The 20,587-nt window shown below is 39.2% G+C and overlaps 1 protein-coding gene across 1 annotated transcript; it reads left to right on the top strand.

Annotated features, from left to right (window-relative positions):
- The first annotated feature begins 6,433 nt into the window (after positions 1-6,433).
- On the top strand, positions 6,434-14,868 carry LOC149959850 (gastric triacylglycerol lipase-like). Its single transcript, XM_090167398.1, has 7 exons — positions 6,434-6,448; positions 8,775-8,873; positions 9,478-9,639; positions 10,790-10,861; positions 13,249-13,317; positions 14,531-14,766; positions 14,844-14,868. The coding sequence occupies exons 1-7, from the start codon at positions 6,434-6,436 to the stop codon at positions 14,866-14,868; spliced, it is 678 nt and encodes a 225-aa protein (XP_090023524.1).
- Positions 14,869-20,587: the final 5,719 nt, after the last annotated feature.

Raw genomic sequence — 20,587 nt, 5'->3', positions numbered from 1 at the left:
GGATGAGTTTACGAAACCGCTAGGAATTCTAGGAAGACTTCGGCGACATTAATGGTGGGACAAAGAGTCTACACCTACGATTTGGAAAAATTCCATTTTTCGCTCCGTCAAGGTTTGACGCTCTGACATTTTACATGTAGATCAGGTATGCCATAGCCTACCTTCACATTTTCATGAAACTTATAAATAGTGAACACTTTTAGGGTTTAAATTTTAAATTTCCTTAAAATTCTAATGTATCACAGTCTGAAAATGTATTTATTAAAAAGATTTATTCTCATTGAACTTTAACGATTTTTAAAAATATGGCTTTCTCGTGATCTAAATAATATCATTTAAGAATGATTATCCCAAACAAAACTAGATCATACAGAAGTTAAACAACGTGAAATATTTTTATAAGAAGCTTGACAAATCTAACTCCACACCGCTTTTAAAATTTCAATATAGGGTTTAAGTTTTCTCTTTAACACTAACGTTTTTATTAATATTTTTAATTTCTGTGTTTTAGTGCAATCGAATTAAAATAGTTCTTCTAAAGAAAATTTCACTGCAGCCAATTAAAATTTTTATTACTAGTTACTAATGAAATTAAGTAATATTTCATAATCGCCCATTGTACACTATCAAATTCCTTTAATTGGTACAAGTGTACAGTTGGAACTCGAGGGGCTAACCACTTCCTAGAATTCTGTACACCGATTACAGCGAGTACAGCCTTTGGTAGTGCTAAATCTGTAATTGATTACGTAATCACTTTAGTACAATCAAAGCTAAGGGCTTGTACACCGATTGCGGATAGAGGTCAGCCCCTCGTTGGAACTTTCAATCAGTTATGGTGGTTAAAGTCTTTGGGTTAATTAGTCCAAAGAGGCTCAATTTCGGCAAGAGTTAAAGTAGAGTTTCATGACTAGCAAACTGAATGATTCTATTTCGTTACAGCTTCGATGGTATCGTGGAGGATGTTTCAACATTTTTGGACTTCGTTCTCAGTTACACGAGGCAAGAACAGATCTATTACATCGGTCACTCGCAGGCGACGCCGGCGATGCTCAATCTACTCGCTGCAAAACCAGAATACAACGAAAAGGTTTTTAAATACCATCTTTAAGGAAGAAGTGAATTATGAAAATCTGTGGCGAGGGTTTCCGTGTCCAAGACCCCCCCCCCCCCCTGGATGTAACTTTGACTGTACTAAAATTTAACCCCTCATAAACTCCTCTCAGGTATTTTACATAATTTGAACCCCTCCCTTGAAGGATTTCTGGCTACGCCACTGATGTATTAGCCTTCGAAGTATGTTTTTTTTCACAGACTTTCCATTACGTAGTACCTCAAAGCTTTAGCTCCTAAATTAAAATTATTGGTTGTAATAATTTTGAGTTATTCCACACGAAATCGACTAGTGTATTCGTCACTACTTCTCCGAATTTGAAAAGTGCCCAGTAAAATAAATCTAAAGTAATAAAAAGTGGTCACCTATATCAGATTGTTGTATTTATATACCCCGTGCACCGCCAAAGCATTACAGGGGTTACTCATCATCTGTCCCGGCCGAGCCGTCGACCTGTATACAAAGATAGGAAATGCTTCCTAAAATACATACACACAACGGTATACACTCGTATACCTGCATCTCCTACTCACGACTCACTCGTGAGTTCGTCAAAATTCACAACGATATAACGCATTACGCGTTCAAGATCGTTGATCGTTTCGTTATCCAGATTGTGGAGACCATTCTCGCGGATTGGTCTCCTTAACAAATGGTTCGTTCTAGGACAATTACGAACATAGTGCTCTGAGTCTGCTTCCAGAGCACCGCATATGCATTTGGGCGATGCAATATGACCCAAGTTGAACAGGTAGAGTGGGAACTTACCATGTCCACTTAGGATTTGCGTCAAATAGTAATTCGTGTTGAAGCTACCATTGACCTTAGGAAAGTACCTCTTAGTTACCTTTCCCTTCTCACTCTCATCCCATGACTCCTGCCACCTTTTAATCACCAACTTAGTTGGCTTCATCTCCTTCTCCTCGGGAAGATCGGTTGCTGATTTTGCAAGAAAGTCAGCCCTTTCATTCCCTACACACCCAGTGTGCGACTTTATCCAAGTAAAGTTGACTTGAGTCTCCATCCGTTTTAACACCTTACGGATATCATGGCATAAACCATGATTGTTTTTATGATTGCTTAATGCGTTAATAGCAAAAAGACAATCTGTAAAAACCGTTGCACCATCACCAGGACGTTGACCATGCGTCCTTAACCAGCAAATACCCTCGTGTATTGCTAACAGCTCAAGAGAAAACGCATCCACCTTACCATTAATGCGAGTGACCTCATTGTACACTTCCACACCATCTCTGTACACAGCAAATGCCACTCCGGCACCCCGACCGGATAACGAACCGTCAGTAAACACCTCTATCCCATTGCCATTGGGTAGTTGCTCTGTGATGTTTATACTGCTACTGACCGCTGGGTGGTCCTCCCATGGGTCGCCTGGGTAGAGGTAGTTACCACCACGTAACTCCACCCCACAATGCTTACTGTCTTCCCTAAAAGAAAAGGACCTGAACACAGCAGCTTCCTGACTCACCACCAGGTCTAACGGTTGAATACCAGCAAGGATCCGCAGCGCATCGCTCGAGACAGTCCGGTAAGCACAAGTAATACGAAGGGCCGCAATTCTCTGAATTGAGCTCAACTTCCTCACCATCACACTATTTTGCGTGCTCTTCCACCAAGCACCGCAAGCGTAAGCCACTACTCTCACAATACACCCATTGTAGATAGTCCTTAACGCTTTATGGTCGAGGCCCCACTCAACCTTTGCAAAACAAGCAATGCTTTGCACCAGCTTCGTCACCCGGACACTTACTTCCTCGAGATGAGGAAGAAAGGAAAGCTTGCTGTCGATGGTGACACCGACAACTTTCAACTTGTCAACATTTGCAATGTTGACGGCTCCCATCTTATAGATTGGGAGCCTTTTCATTATGGATTTTGCGGCGAAGGTGATAGCCGCCGACTTTTTAATGGAAAAACTCAGCTTATAGACTTGGCTCCACTTAGTCAATTTATCCACGATCACCTTACCCGTGGTTTCGAGAGCACGCCTGGACGTGCCCCAAAATAATGACTGCAAGTCATCCGCGAAGGCTTGGATTAGAGAATCCTCTGGATACTCAATCCTCAGTGCGCTATCCATAACCACATTGAATAGCAGAGGTCCACTGCATGAACCCTGAGGGCAGCCGCGGGTCAGTACTCTCCGTACACAGGTACTACCTGCCCTCACCACTGCAACTCTATCCTTTAGATAGTTAACATATGTCTCATATATGTTCTTCGGACACTTAAAGTTCCTTAAACCGTGTAGGATTCCTGGAATCCACACATTGTCAAAAGCACCCTCGATATCTAGAGATATCAGACTGGTGTGACAATTATTTTCTTTGTTATCCCTGATTTGGTTCACCATATTGGTTAGACAGTGAGTCGTGGATCGACTATGTCTAAACCCAAATTGCTTATCGCTAAGCAATTTGTTGCTGTGGAGAAAGTAATACAACCTTCTTGACAACAGCTTATCAAGCACCTTCCCTACCACCGGAAGAAGCGAGATTGGCCTGTAGGCCTTAGCGTCCTGCCTGTCTCTGCCTTCTTTATAAAGAAAAACTAACTTAGCAACCTTCCAAAGTTTTGGGAAGTATCCCATACTGAGGCAAGTGTTGAAAAGCCTGACAAACAACGCTGGGCAAGCTAAGAAAAATATCTTGAAGAGCTCGATGGTGATACCATCCTCACCAGGAGCCTTGCCCTTCTTAAAAGAGTTGATAGTCTCCAAGACCTCATCACTCGTAAATGACTCATCATTCTGACTCATGAAGTCTTCGTGCAATGACTCCCTTATTGTCGTATGAACCTCCTCATCATCATTTAAGGAGTCCTCTTTAAAAAGAGTATCCATCAGAGTAGACCACGTCTCCTCAATACCTGAGGTCAAAGAACCATTCGGTTTCTTGATGCAATTTAATGCATTCTTACATTTGACCTTCTTTGTGGCCAACTTATAGGGTAGGGAGAAAGGATCCTCCCTTGAAACCCTAGTGCAGAAATCCTGCCAGGACTTAAGCTTTGAGTCCGCTATAAGTGCTTTATAGCTTTTTGACTCACGACGGTACTCGACCTTTAGCGCCTCCCGGGCTGCATGGTCCCTGGTTCTTTGGAACCTCCTCCTGAGCGTTCGTAACTCCTTCCTCTTCTCACTGAGTTCGCTCGTCCACCAGGGAGTGGACTTGTACCCCTTATTCTTACGCAACCTTGAACATTCTTTCGAACGCTCAATAATGAGATTATTAATCTCCACCGCGCATGCCTCGACCTCAACCTCATTGTTGAGTGGAGACTCCATCAACCTCTCCAAGTCAGGCACGATAATATCTTGTAACCTTTCAAGATCGATATCCTTGACACGAATTGCATTCGAGTCATTCTCCAGGACAAGATCACCAATTTCAAAGAAAATGTATTTGTGATCACTGCATGTTTCCTCGTTGCTGACACGCCATTCAATTACTCTACTCGCAATTGCCATACTGGATACCGTAAGATCCACCCAACTCTTACCATTAACGGTCCAGAACGTCGGGCCGCTACCCGGATCGTTCTCGACATTCAAATCAAACGAGTTGAACAAGTCGATTAACAACCTACCCCTCTCATCGTGATGCTTTGATCCCCAAAGCGCGTGATGGGCGTTAAAGTCACCACACAAGATAACCTTTTTTCCACTCTGTACTTCCAATTGATTCGCAATCTTATCGATATGGAATTCAATGTCATCATTTGGTGGTATGTAATTGGAGAACAGGCATAAGCTTAGATTCCCCAAAAGCACGTCCACCACAACCATGTGAGAGTCTTCGTAGAGCACGATCACTTGTGCCTGAGGGTTGAAGACAGCTACAGCTGCCTTTGGATTGTCCTGGGAACATACGATCCTTGTTCCCATGGGTAAACCTATTACCCGACCGTTAATTGCATATGGTTCCTGTAGTAAGGCAATGTCTATAGAGCCTTCCTGGCAAGACTGCCTAAGCGCAGAGGTTGCAGTTTTGCCCTTGCCTAAGTTGACCTGCAGACAGCTTAGCTTCCTACTCACCTCCATAGTTGGTTCTACTCTTTAGAAACTCCAACTCCTTCTTATACACAGGACACTGGCCATCCAGGGCTGAATGCGCAGTGTTGTGTTTGGTATTCTTGTCCCTATTACTCAGGGCACAGTTTCTGCAAGTTTTAAGATCACTCTTACAATCCTTGTAGCTGTGATCCTCTGAGCATAGGGAACAATACCTTCTATTCTCAATGCACCCACCTTCTATGTGTCCAATCTTCATGCACTTAAAGCATCTTGGAAGATACACATAACTTTTGACTCCAACCACAGAGTAGCCCAAATTGAGCTTCTTTTTCGCCTTCCACGAATTAAGCAGGGCTGGAGGCCCCTCCAGCACCCAGTTAACACCACCCTTCCTGTTCCTCAGCGAGAACTTAGGGACAATATCCGTCTCCTTGCAGGAGAGCTTATTGCTGCTTATAAGCTTAGCAACAATTTCTTCCTTTACGATGTCCTCATCAACACCGTAAAGGATAACCCTAGGGTTGTTGAGCTTTGGAGCTCTAACACTAACTTTGTCTGCCAAGGCAGCACAATCGCTGATTCCCCTCTTCAGCTTCTCCATATCCTCAGCGGTTTTGACCTGTACCACCAGACCCTCATTCCTACAGGACCGGACACTCTGAACACTTATTTGCAGTTTGGAGGGATCAACCTCCTTCTCTAATCTCTTCTTGAGAGCATTAGAAGTCTCACCTTGCTCTGTGGGATAGAGCAGTACCACATTTTTTCCCCTTGGCGGAACCTTCGGTCCCCCTTTCTTAACGGTGGACTTTTTCCTGCCCTTGGTAATTTCAGGAACCTTTGAACTTACATTACTGGCTGCAACAGTAGCGAAGCTCATTTTCTGCTTTCTGAGATCTTTCACAGTCTCATTAAGTTGTTCAAAAGCACCCTGCACCCTAGCAAGTTCCAGGTGACTGGTGTATACCATGGTCTCCACCGCTTTGAAGACCGTCCTGATCTTCTGTGCAACTGCCATTTGCACTTTATTGTCCTTGTTGCAAAGGACTCTATCTAGGGCGAGGAATTCCCTAGCGAGTGTAGCTTCGACACTCTCTTTAACCGCCTCTTCTACCTCTGGAAAGTCATTTCGAGGTCGCTTGGACCTCTGGAAGACAGTGTCTTCCGAATCGGAAATTTCTTGAAACTCGAGGAATCCAGTTTCAAGGTAGTTGTTTTCGGTAGCCATAAAGAAAAACAAAACATTTCATCTACCCCACTCACCGCCCACCACGGAGCCCAACATGGGTATCTTGCAAGCAAGATAAGTGATATGAGAGAGATATACCCAGGCACGGATAACTAGCAGTATCACGATGCCCAGTTAGTCCTCCCTACCGGGGACTACAATCCCCGTATAGGAGCCGATTGATCTACGTCGGACTAGCGTAGACCTCCTGTCTAACTACACTCAAGGACCGAAGAGGCGTGTTGTCTGAAAACTAACCGCAGTATGTCAACAAACTCAACCTCCAGGACTCCCATCGCATGGCTTACAGGTCGCCGTCCACGGCAAACAGATGGGACTAGTTTTAAACAGGCCATAGTCAGGACCTGAAACCTCGACAGAGGGTGGTTACTATCGGTTAGGAATCTAAGCACGACCAATCTGGTATAGGAGACCTTAACCCAGCATAGCCCGCACGTCAAACAATTCCCTTAAGCCCCCCACCATCAAGGTGTAACCGTTAGGGGGATCAGTCACTTCGGTCGGGGTCTCTCCGCCGGGACGAGCTGGTCACAGGATAAATCAACTGCGCCAACGGCCCTTTGTGTCAACAACCACCTTAAGCTCCCCACCATGCAAGGCGTGACCATTTGGGAAAACTGGGTCGCGTTTAGTCTGGGGTTGGGGAAACACATCCGGTTTCTGGCGTTCGAAGACCCACCAGTCCCCGTCAGCTTAGCCCCAACCCGCGCTAGCCCCCTTACCACGGCAAGGAACGACCCTCAAGTGATCACCTATAGTCAGGATTTAGACAAATAATCCTAAATGGATACTTGCTCGTAGCGTCGCAGGCATACTTCGTAGCTAAGTCCCGCCTTGAAATGGCCTCCGTGACATTATTTCACGTCACAGACCACAAAGAAAAACCGACGGGCAAAACGCCACGCGATCTAGCAAAATAAACACGTGACCACCATGTGCGTCTTAAAGTCATGGCTGGCATAAACTCGCTACTATGGCAACGAAGACAAGACACAGCCACGAGAAAGCTACGAATACGTCCTTAAACAATGGCGAATTAACTACCATCCGGAAGTTTTTGTTTCATATTCATTGGGAGCCCTGACTTTGCTCCATGGTCCTCAAAACCCACTATTTTGAAAATGGTCATGCCAGTGGCAAATAGTTACTGTACATAGCTACATTTGTAGTTTCCCTCCCCTCACCCCTTTTCCTTCTTCCCCGGTTACCATTAGTTAGTTAGTTCCTAACTCCGCCGCCAGAGCACACATTTAACAATCGCCCGAAGCAAATATTCGGGAACGGGGCGTCCCTGTGCGAAGTACATTAATTAGTCCATGGAAGGACTAGTACGAGTCGGTATTTGCCCGTGCCATTCTGGTCGCGTGTTTTTTAAATTGTCGCTACAAGAAATAGCTCTAAAATGTATACAAACGCCGGCATACGCCGCCACCGCCGGTCATTTTGGGTCAAACGCCGCCGCCGACCCATATCAGATCGGCGCAGGCCTCTACGCTACACTACATGTATCTATACCACGAAAATTCATTTTCACTCTTGTTACCACTTCGGAACACTGCTTTGCCCTATCGTCGTATCGGGGCCCTTTTATCTTGTGGAAAGCTCCGGGACATTAAGGCTTAGCTATTTTAGCACCCCTTTCAACTCTTATCGCCCCCTTCTACCTTACAAATATCTTCTAGTCAAAAACTATTTAAAAAGTAAATAAATTAGTCTGAATCTCCAACGGTAGACCGGTTTCGCCCTATTTAGGGCTCATCTCTTCAGGACCGTGCAGGGAATCTTGCATGCATTTAACATTCCGTAAAGATAATCTAAGCCTAATCATTAATAATTTGCACACACGTTGGGTAGAAGCGGAAACACGAATTAAGTTAAAAAGATACACCTGTTGGTACGAACTAGGAGCAACAAACACAGCCCCCCACACAAGGAGAACGCAGCCCATCATAATCGTGCATTTTCTTACGTACAATTTTCATTTGTTAGACGCTTTAGCGCCTGCTAGCGTCAGAAGGGGAAAATTCAGAAATTGTCTTCCCCCCCCCCCGCCCGTAAAACGTTCAGCGAAAAGGCTCGTCCAATGAAATTAGTACACAATACTGCGTTAGCGTATTTAAAGGCTAGTGGCGTTCCCTTTGTGTTTGTTGCTCTTAGGTACGAGTGACTCGAAAGTTTCGTAATTTCTTTAAATTTGTTTATGGACATTTCTACCTGTTCACGTGTTTTACTTTTCTTTGCATAGCAATTCATAGGTGGTTCTTATTAGCTACTATTCTTAAGCATACCAAGATTATTTCTTAATCCACGACTGTGTTAACAATTTATCTATAACAAATGACTTAGAATATTATATTATCTTCTATTTTTGGCAGGTAAAGAAAGTGATTCTGTTGTGCCCAGTTCTTCTTGTGAGCGATAGTTTTGACGGGCCATTTGAAATACAACCGCTCGCCGATGCAAAGGCTGAAAAGGTAAGTTTCGTAAGCGAGTAAAGCGCATTGTGTACTCTTGAATGAGAGTTTTGAAAAAGGAAGGCGCTCGAATATTTAAGAATATTAACTACCTTCTAAGTTTGTTTTTCTATCCAATTTGATTTCTCGCAAACAAATTTAATTCAAAATTTCCTTTAGTAAAATGACTGCCATTTTACATTCAAGATGTCGCGGATTAATTCGTATGTGTCGATCCAATAGATTTTCAGAAAACAAAATGCTCCATTTACCTTTAGAATCCATCTTGGATTCATAACGGTGGATTGTATATGTTGGTATAAAAATTGTATACCAATAATTTTAATTATTATAAGTAAGAAAATATTATTATTCACGTGATTTCATTTGCGGGGTAAAATTCTAAATCCACCATATTGGATTCAAGATGGCGGACGTAAATTTCATATTTAGGTAATGCATTTTATGACCTAAGAAGGAAAATACCGTTGTTATTTAAAAAAAAAATACTAAAATAAAGAAATGTTTTTTACACGTTGAAGTTTTGAATTTGCAATATTAGTTGCTTGTCGTGTTTTAAATAAATAAATCATTATTTATTTAATTTTTCTCTTTTGTATTTAAGGAATTTCTATCTGCGTTCGAGCCAACAGCTGCTCTATTTCCGACACCCAGATCCTACTACGAAACCATTGAAACGACCGACTTCTGCGAAAAGGAATTTATGACCGCGTTCATTTGCTCATTTGTGAAACCCAATTACGGTTCTTACGACGCTATATTTCAGGTAAACACAGAACTGTATATTTCAAATCTCTGACCAGTTTTTCTTATTTTTATTCGTTTTTTTATAATCAACACTTAATAATACCTAAAACGTAAATTTACAAAATAATTGAAAACTGGGATCGAATGTTTCAAAAATGTGCACACAAAAATGTATTCATTAATATCTTAGATATAAACTAAATATGCTATAAATTCAATTAAATTATGTTTTGAAGTAAAATTAAATTATGTTATAAAGTGAATTAAATTATGTTTTGAAGTAAAATTAAATTATGTTATAAAGTGAATTAAATTATGTTTTGAAGTAAAATTAAATTAAATTATGTTATAAAGTGAATTAAATTAAACTATGTTATAAAGTGAATTAAATTATGTTTTGAAGTAAATTAAATATAATTATGTGATAAAGTAAATTAAATATAATTATGTCATAAAGCAAATTAAATATAATTATGTGATAAAGTAAATTAAATATAATTATGTGATAAAGTAAATTAAATATAATTATGTGATAAAGTAAATTAAATATAATAATGTGATAAAGTAAATTAAATATAATTATGTGATAAAGTAAATTAAATATAATAATGTGATAAAGTAAATTAAATATAATTATGTGATAAAGTAAATTAAATATAATTATGTCATAAAGCAAATTAAATATAATTATGTGATAAAGTAAATTAAATATAATTATGGTATAAAGTAAATTAAATATAATTATGTTATAAAGTAAATTAAATATAATTATGGTATAAAGTAAATTAAATATAATTATGTGATAAAGTAAGTTAAAATTAAAATATATTTTTGGGGATTTAAATTGCTAATAAACTAAAATTTGGACATAAACTTATATCATCAGTAGATGAAACCGGGTTACACAAGATTCTGTTAATCAAAGTTAATTTTTATTCCGGAGCAGCTAAATCTAGACATTAACTATCATGACTTGAAATAGATCGAAATCGATGTTCATCTGCAGAAGGTATTAGGTTATTAAGATTAGACTTGCAATGTCCAATTTTCAACCGCGAATCCAAATATCTACGTCGCTGAAAACGGACATTTGGCAACGCAGAACTCCCTTAGTAAATGTTGATAAGAACGTCCATTTTTATTCCAGTGTTGTTAATTTGTTTTCGCAGGACCGAATTCCAGTGTATTACACTTTATGGCCCACTGGGACGTCGGCGTACGTCGTCATACATAGCGCGCAAGTGAGTACCACCACTAAAATAATACTTCCAAGTGCTTATTCGATGTAGAGACAGTTTACCTGGGTAGGTAAACACTTTCCTCTTGTTCTTGATAAGCAGCAGTGGCGTAGCTAGTGGGGGGCACAGGGGGAACATGCCCCCCCCGAAACGTATGGTCGTACGTACAAATAATTTTGTTTTTTTACTTTTTTTCAATGGTGTGCCCCCCCCCCCGAAACAAATTTCTGGCTACGCCACTGATAAGCAGACGAGTTTATCCGTAACTGCCTTTCAGGAGGCGTAGAAATTGTATTCCTAATACTCCGGAACATGCAAACAGTTTATGGGGCAGAGTAAATATCATCCCCGGAACAGGCGAGTAAAACTTTTGATCGTAAAAAGTGTACACTTTTAGTCCGAGAACAGGCGAAAAGAAACCACTTAATTGGGTTTTTGGACTATTCAGAGCAGGATGGAAGAGATTAGATTAGGGTGATTCTGAACCTTTTGTGTAAGCACTTTGGAACTCCACTGTGTAGAATTTGACAATTGACGATTTATTACGGATTAGTATTTAGCAGGAATATTAAACTCCGAGAAGAGAGCGAATTTCCACCCCTCTCATCCTGTACTTATTTTTTGACGAGTGACAACTTACTTGACGTCTCTGACAACTTACTTGACAGCTCTGACCCCTTGCTTGACAGCTCTAACCACTTACTTGACAGCTCTGACCACTTGCTTGACAGCTCTGACCACTTGCTTGACAGCTTTGACCACTTGCTTGACAGCTCTGACCACTTGTTTGACAGCTCTGACCACTTGTTTGACAGCTCTGACCACTTGCTTGACAGCTCTGATCACTTGCTTGACAGCTATGACCACTTACTTGACAGCTCTGACCACTTGCTTGACAGCTCTGACCACTTACTTGACAGCTCTGACCACTTACTTGACAGCTCTGATCACTTGCTTGACAGCTCTGACCACTTGCTTGACAGCTCTGACCACTTACTTGACAGCTCTGACCACTTACTTGACAGCTCTGACCACTTGCTTGACAGCTCTGACCCCTTGCTTGACAGCTCTGACCACTTACTTGACAGCTCTGACCACTTACTTGACAGCTCTGACCACTTGCTTGACAGCTCTGATCACTTGCTTGACAGCTTTGACCACTTGCTTGACAGCTCTGACCACCTGCTTGACAGCTCTGACCACTTGCTTGACAGCTCTGACCACTTGCTTGACAGCTCTGACCACTTGCTTGACAGCTCTGACCACTTGCTTGACAGCTCTGACCACTTGCTTGACAGCTCTGACCACTTGTTTGACAGCTCTGACCACTTGCTTGACAGCTCTGATCACTTACTTGAGAGCTCTGACCACTTGCTTGGCAGCTCTGACCACTTGCTTGACAGCTCTGATCACTTGCTTGACAGCTCTGACCAATTGCTTGACAGCTCTGACCACTTACTTGACAGCTCTGACCACTTGCTTGACAGCTCTGACCACTTGCTTGACAGCTCTGACCACTTGCTTGACAGCTTTGACCACTTGCTTGACAGCTCTGACCACTTGTTTGACAGCTCTGACCAATTGCTTGACAGCTCTGATCACTTGCTTGACAGCTCTGACCACTTGCTTGACAGCTCTGACCACTTGCTTGACAGCTCTGACCACTTGCTTGACAGCTTTGACCACTTGCTTGACAGCTCTGACCACTTGTTTGACAGCTCTGACCAATTGCTTGACAGCTCTGATCACTTGCTTGACAGCTCTGACCACTTGCTTGACAGCTCTGACCACTTGCTTGACAGCTCTGACCACTTGCTTGACTGCTTTGACCACTTGTTTGACAGCTCTGACCACTTGCTTGACAGCTCTGACCACTTGCTTGACAGCTTTGACCACTTGCTTGACAGCTCTGACCACTTGTTTGACAGCTCTGACCACTTGCCTGACAGCTCTGGCCACTTGTTTGACAGCTCTGACCACTTGCTTGACAGCTCTGGCCACTTGCTTGACAGCTCTGACCACTTGCTTGACAGCTCTGACGACTTGCTTGACAGCTCTGACAGATTAAGAGATGCTCACTATCAATATTCTATTCAAAAACGGCGTGAGCCGTCGGTCAAGTTGTCCCCGCTGTCATTCCTCAAGAAATCAACAAGTTCAGTTTTTCGGGGGTCACAATTCGCGCACGAGAAAATAGAATCTCTCTTCTCGGCCTTTAAGCATTCTTATTAATATTTAAGCAAGCTATTTGATCCTGTTGGGAGGGTTGTGGCTCTTACCATCAGTTCTGAACTAGGCCAGTTGGATGCTGCGCTGGTAGTTCACAGAAAACGTTGCTTTTAAATTGCTGATAATTTAAAAAGCTTTTTGTTTTTGTTTGTCAACTTTAGTTTTTTTATGCGAACCAACTACAACACTTCGATTACGGACCTCAAGAAAATAAACGACGCTACGGACAGGTAAATATTTGTACAATATCAAATATCGATGAAGAAAAGAATAATCAAATTGGACAAATAGAGACCATCGAAGGGTATAGTCACTCGTAAAATATGTATACACTGATTACTGATTTTCGAAAATCATTCGGTTACTTACAGTAATTTTTTGCGATATAATTTGGTTTTAACTGCTGTGCGCGTAAGTGCCAATTTTATTTAATTTTCTGGCAGAAAACCCACTGCCTATTTTCATTTATGTATTAGCGCCTGATTATATATTAGCGATTTTAAAACATTATGAAACCAACGTTACTACCCTACAAAATATTAATTTATGTTCAATTCCTACGCCTATCCTGATACATCAACCCACCCTAAAATAAATATAGGTACTTTTGTAAAGCCAGTGACGTAGCTAGAAAAATTAGGCCCCAATTCTAAATGAGAAATAGGCCCCTTCTTTATAGGAGCCGGGTTCGATCCCAACTTGTAGCACTGACGAGGAGACTACCCGAGGTGATAATCACCGATTTTCTTGAAACTAAGTGGGTATGTAGACCTTATGGTAACATGAAATTTCACCAAGGGAAAAGTTGCAATGGGCATTAGTTTTGCCATGGCAACCGAAAATGTTCTTGACAACACGGTACGTATATTTTCTCATTGAAACCTAGTTTCAACAAAATCGGTGATTATCACCTCGGGTAGTCTCCTGAGTGAAAACTCGGAACAAATCATTCTGCGCTGAGATTGCAAGTTCTCGAATGTCGGGGTTAACAAGAGCAAATGGTCCATTAACCTCCAACGGCACATTACCAGTGAGTCGCCTCCCCGAATTCTAAATACAAACTGTTTTTGCAAACGACATGAACTGGACGTAGAAGACTCGAGGGGCTAACCACTTCCTTAAATTCTGTACAGTGAGTACAGCCTTTGGAAGAGCGCGTAGAAGACTCGAGACACCGAATACAGCGAGTACAGCCTTTGGTAGTGCTAAATCTGTAATCGATTACGTTATCACTTTAGTACGAGCTTGTACACCGATTACGGATAGAGGTCAGCCCCTCGAGAAGACCTTTTGGGTGAATTTCAAGAGATTTTCTTGGATATGCCTTGGCGTTAATTAGTTAGAGCGAATCTAATTTTTAGATTTGAATAAATTTAGATTTGATGTGAAGATAATATAATAGGAACGTGCGAAGTACCCTAACGATTTCAATAAATGTTCTAGGTAGATCCGCCGAAGTATGATTTGGACCAAGTGTCGGCCCCGATCGTCATCATGTCGAGTAAAGACGACCAATTAGCAACTCCAAAAATGATTGACGTCGTTCGAAGAAAACTTAAAAGTATTGTAGGCGATTACGTCGTGGCGGCCCCACCCGGTATGAAATTCACGCACAATGACTTCACGCTGTCACCATTGGCGCCTGAATTGGTGTATCAGAATATATTAAAGGAATTAAAGTAATATTATACCGTTTCGTTTCATTTTCTTTTCAAATAATAATTTATTATTTCAGAACCTTTTGTATTGGTTCTAGCTGCGACCCCGAAAACTGCGACTAAAGCCCAGTTAACACTATACAATAAATTGGGCCATTTAATTGAAACCAACTAATTGTAAGCAAGAAAATTGAATAGTGTGAACAGAAAAATTGTAACCATTGTTCCAACTTTTTCTGTTCACACTGTACAATTTTCTTGCTTACAATTAGTTGGTTTCAATTAAGTGGCCCAATTAATTGTATAGTGTGAACTGGGCTTTACCCATGGGTTTCCAAATCGTGCATGAGGTATAATAAATTATTCTAGACCGTGGTGAGTTCCTATGAAAGTTGGGAACATTTTAAGTAGGAGCAACAAACACAGCACCCCAAACAAGGAGAACGCAACCTGCCAAATGTCGTGCATTTTCTTGCGTGCAGTTTTCATTGGTTAGACGCTTCAGCGCCTGTTGCCGTCCCTTACAAAAACATTCTAAGGGAAATTCGTAAGGCATATTTTCTTACGAATATTTTCTGACGTTTTCCCTTGAAAATTCGTAAGTCATATTTTCTTACGAATATTTTCTGACGTTTTCCCTTGAAAATTCGTAAGGTATATTTTCTTACTAATATTTTCCGAAGTTATCCCTTGGAAATTCATAAGGCATATTTTCTTACGAATATTTTCCGACGTTTTCCCTTGGAAATTCGTAAGGTATATTTCTTTGAAAATATTCTTTGATGTTTTCCTTCAGAAATCGCAACAGTATATTTTCCTACGAATGTTTTCTGTAGATTTCCCTCAAAAAACCCAAACATATATTTCCTTCACTCTTAAAAAGGTTGGGTCAAATGGTACCGAAAATGGGTAAATTTTACCCAAAACTATGGTCACTATTGCACCTATCCAAGAAGTTGGGCAAACCTTAAAATACCTAAATTGGGCAAAAAGTATTACCCAAATGTGGATCAATCTAAAATTACCCAAAATTTTGGGTAATAAAATTGTAACCCAAAAAATGGGTTATATTCAAAATAGCCCAAATTTTAAGCTTAAATTTTTAATTTAACTCAAATATCTTGGTAGTTTAAAATACCCAATTAAAAGGGTTGATTGAATAAGTGGCCCAATTAAAAGAGCCAAATATATATTTTTGACCCAAAGAACTGGATTACTCCATCAGAAATTTTATATATATTCAGTCGTGAAGGTACTTATTCCACCATTCCCAATGTTGCTAACCATTACACACCCAGGGTGCCCTATTTGTGAGCGATGCATTGAATTTTACAGCAATGTTATTCACCTTCTATAGCATGACGGTCGCTATACAGCAGACAGCTTTTAGGCTCAAGCCTCTATTTGAAGCTCTAACGTTAAGAAATATATTCAGAGTTAATATTTCAGTCAGACAATCAAACCGCAGACCGTTACCACAAATTGAGGCTAATCAACACTGTGTAGGAACTCCGTCTTTACTCTGAAGAAGCTACGGATATCATTAAACTAATATACATCCAGTGAGCAATCCATTGAGATTTATAGTGAAGTTATTCACCTATTATTGCATGGCGGTCGCTATACAGCAGACAACGTTTATGCTCGGGTTTCCGATTGAAAATCTAACGTTAAGAACTATATAAAAATTCAAAATTCCAGAGATTCCAACAGTGCACTGAGAGAAAAAACTGTAGAATTTACAGAAATATTTTAGAGCACCCGTTCTGTATTTTTTTTAATACAGTACTGTACTGTTTAAATTACTATATTCAAGAAATATTTACAGTATAAATTACAGGATGTTTTTAGGTATTTAAAATGTAGGGGCTTCATGTAGTATTTATCGTTGAATAGTAATATATAAAATACATTTTCAGTATATATTACAATTTGTTTTACAGTATAAATTACAGGATGTTTTTAAGTATTGAAAATACAGGGGCTTCATGTATTATTTATCGTTGTATTGTAACATATACTTAAATTTTCAGTACGTATTACTATTTGTTTATAGTAGATATTAGAGGTTTGTTTCAGATATTTGTAATAAAGGACAGCCATGTAGTTTCTATGGTAGAAATGTTAAATATGTACATGTTTGTTCAATACATATTACTAGGTATTTACAGTAAAAAACTGAAGACGCGTTAAGGTATTTAAAATACAGGTAGTTCCTGTAGTTAGATAAAATACGCGAAAAAGTAGATTAGTCCATAATTAAAAGGGATAATATAGCTAAATCCTAAACAAATTTGAAGAAATTAAAAAACTTACTACTATCTCGTACGAGATAGTAGTAAGTTTTTTAATGCGATAACTTTATTACATGCAATTTTTTCCCCCCAGAATTACAATTATTGAATCGAAAAAAATATGTAACCACCTTAGAATTAACCAACACAGGTATTCAGAAGAGATGGTGTTCAATTTTAAAAAATTACTTTTTTTTGGATCCACCCTATATCAGTTATATAAAACCTGAATTTTTTTTTAATACTAATTTAACCATCACTTTAAAAACCTTGTGCAAGTCAGAATAGTTGTGTAGAGAACTAATAACGTAGATAAATATTTCTTGGTTCAGTTATGTGTAGGGAAGCTGGTTTGAAGATAAGTTTAAAATTAATTTGAAAAAAAAGCTTGAACTTTTTAAATATATGATACAGGGTGGATACCAAAATTTCAAAATAAAATTTAATAAAAAGCTTGCTAAATGAAATTATTTCACTTCCTAACATATTCAATAGGTGAACACAGACTTAAAAAGATAATTTTCAACTATATTGTAAGGCAACTTCCCTTAATTATCACCCTGAAAACACTGAAGTTTCCTTCAATCCAATAACTTTAACATATGCAAATGTTTCACTCGAATCATCACATTAACTGAACCCAGAAATATTTCTCTCTGTTAATAGTACTCTACACAGCTATTCAGACGTGCAAAGTTTTTAAAGTGATGGTTAAATTAGAATAAAAAATAATATGTAAATGATATAGGGTAGATACAAAAAAAATCTTATTTAAAAGCTGAAGTAATTTTCTTTTAAATTGAACACTACAAATATAGTTTTCGCATTTTAACTTTAAATATAGACTATTTTACCATTCTCGAGTATCTTGCATATTGAAATTGTTACGCATACGGGGTTACCATTTAATTTTGGAATAGATCACCGAAATGTTTTAATTAAAATATCTTTTATTTTCTACAATAATTACCTTTTATTACCATAAATATTGCAAAATACTCTTTACGTTCAATACGTTTAAATAGCTTTCCAAAATGTAAATATAGGTAGTAAAATACTATAAAAACCCCTGACTCTACGTTCAATACGTTAAAATAGCTTTCAATACGCGAAATATAGGTGGAAAAATAATAGAAAACACACATACTATTATTATTTTTTAATTTTTGGAAATACATAACATCCACCAGTTACTTCGCAATATGACAAATTGGCTGCTCTCTTAGTCCCTAACATATCACAATTTAAACACAAATATATGCGTGGTAACGCTTTTAATACACCTGGTGAAATTCTTATACTTAGAATTCTTTTAGATTGGAAATTAACAGCTTTACGTTACTTCAAACAGATTGAGTATCCGTCACAGTACCATGCTAGCCCTCCGACAGTTGGAACATGAAAAACTGAACCGTCACAATATATACAAAAGTAGTCACCAGTTCTTAATAATGACGTGATTCCGTCTTTCTTCAATTCTTCGACTGATATTGCATTCACTAGTGGTAAATACACGCTTGGTTATAAATTCATATATAATTATCATAATAGTTTCTAGTGAAGGCTACCAGTAATTAAGAATTAACATTACAACTAAATAATTATATTTAAAAATAATGTGATTTCTAAGCTAGCTTTAAAAAAATAACCGAAAACAATCTTACTTTTGAAAAATGACTCTTTAATATCAAAAATCGTCTGTCATACTCAGAAACAATTAATTGATCACTGATGTCGTTTCTAATATTTCTTCAGCTTTAAAAGAAAAAAAAAGTTACTCGAGAATGGTAAAATAGTCTATACTTAAATTTAAAGTGCGTTTTAAATTGAAGTGATTCTTATTTTGGATTCCACTTTCACAATGGGAAAAGTGTCTTTCTCAAATGTTGTAATTGTACTAATAGATATGATTGTTAGAACTATTTTAATCCATAAGATAGAATCGTTCAGTACTTTGCGGATATAAAAAGAGGGACTCGTTCAAATGGAAATATTTTTAAACTTCATTTTAATATCATTAGCGTGTAAGTGGTCCATCTACCCAAAATTGAACCGCAAGTTCAGATATGCAAATACATAGAAAATATTATAAAAGCATCTTAACTCTACTTTTAATACATCAAAAAAATTCCGATATTAAAATATTTCAAAATACTCAATTAATGTACTAAGTTACGTTTAAAAAGAACCTATCGTAAACACGAATTCCTCCAATTGTTAAACATAGATTCCAGATTAGATGGTGTATGTATGATGGGTAAGACTCTTGTCAGAAAGATGAATTCTGCTTTTAATACGGTAAAATACATTTCGACTATACAAATATAGTTTTCGCACTTTAAATTTAAATATAGACTATTTTAACATTCTCGAGTATCTTGCATATTGAAATTGTTACGCATACAGGGTTACCATTTAATTTTGGAATAGATCACCAAGCTAAAAATATAAAAATGATAAAACTTACATGGCTACGTCCTCATCCGAGAACAGCGGAGATGGATTTTACATTTTTGGTGGGAACAATCGTTTGTTATAACCATTTTAGCGCGAAGAATCCCCACCCGATGTAAAAAGTTGGGGGGGGGGGGGGGGCACTTTTTCAATTTATTCGCCATGGTCTCTACAAACCATAGAATGTCGTAGAAAAATTAACCGTTTTTATAATACACTCGGCTCTTTTTTTTTCAAAACGACACTTTTAGCTAGCGAGAGGGGACACCCGCTGTGTCTATTTTACGCGCTGGGGGTAAGGGCCATTCTCTAGCTACCCTTTACCCCTTAGGGCCGATATTCCGTAAGACGGATAGCTTTGCGCATCGTTAAAGTGTTTGAAAATAATGTTACACGGGGAAAGTGTTTGTCGGCGAAAACACAAAAGGCTCGACCCATTGAACTATTTGGATTTATTACATAACACCACTCGCACGTGGAGAAAAGTGTTTGACAGATGCCGTAGGGGGACATTCCCTAAGACGGATAGGTTTTTGACAAGTGGTTGAGAAATAATGAGGGACCTATTGACCTATAGGTAAATAGGCCAATTACTCGGGTTTATGGTTACTGGCTGTTTGCATAATATCATGTCAGATGATTCCACCACCCCTACCGAATAGGGACGCTAAAGGGGAGATCCTCCAACTATCGATAAATCATTTGACCCTATTGACCTACCGAAAATGAACGCAAATGGGCGGTATCGGTATACCAATGGGGGGACTGCTTGCCCACCCCAAATATATAAATAAAACCTTATAATTTGTATACACTCGGCTCTTTTTTTTTACCCAACACTTTTAGCGAGGACACCGGCTGTGGCTATTTTACGGGCAAGCTACCCTTTACCCCTTAGGGCCGTAAGACAGCGAAAGTGTTGGAAAATAATGGGGAAAGTGTTTGGCGGCGGATAGTGTTTGTCGGCGAAAACACAATCGAAATATTTATTACCGCCACGCGCACCTGGAGAAAGATGCCCTAGGGGGGACAGCTTTGCGCGAAAGTGTTTGTCGGCGAAAACACAATTGAACTATTTATTACCACCACGAAAG

The sequence above is a fragment of the Leiobunum rupestre genome, chromosome 2 (genome assembly GCF_980474605.1).
Source record: "Leiobunum rupestre chromosome 2, qqLeiRupe1.1.hap1, whole genome shotgun sequence".
NCBI lineage: Eukaryota > Metazoa > Arthropoda > Arachnida > Opiliones > Sclerosomatidae > Leiobunum > Leiobunum rupestre.
Note: the sequence above shows the minus strand (reverse complement) of the source record. Positions and strands in the feature narration are given on the sequence as shown.

Bases quoted from the DNA above. Each gene is read 5' to 3' on its own strand.
- LOC149959850 (XM_090167398.1), top strand. The intron at 9,640-10,789 runs GTAAACACAGAA...TTGTTTTCGCAG, and splicing joins CTTACGACGCTATATTTCAG to GACCGAATTCCAGTGTATTA. The intron at 14,767-14,843 runs GTAATATTATAC...TATTGGTTCTAG, and splicing joins AATATATTAAAGGAATTAAA to CTGCGACCCCGAAAACTGCG.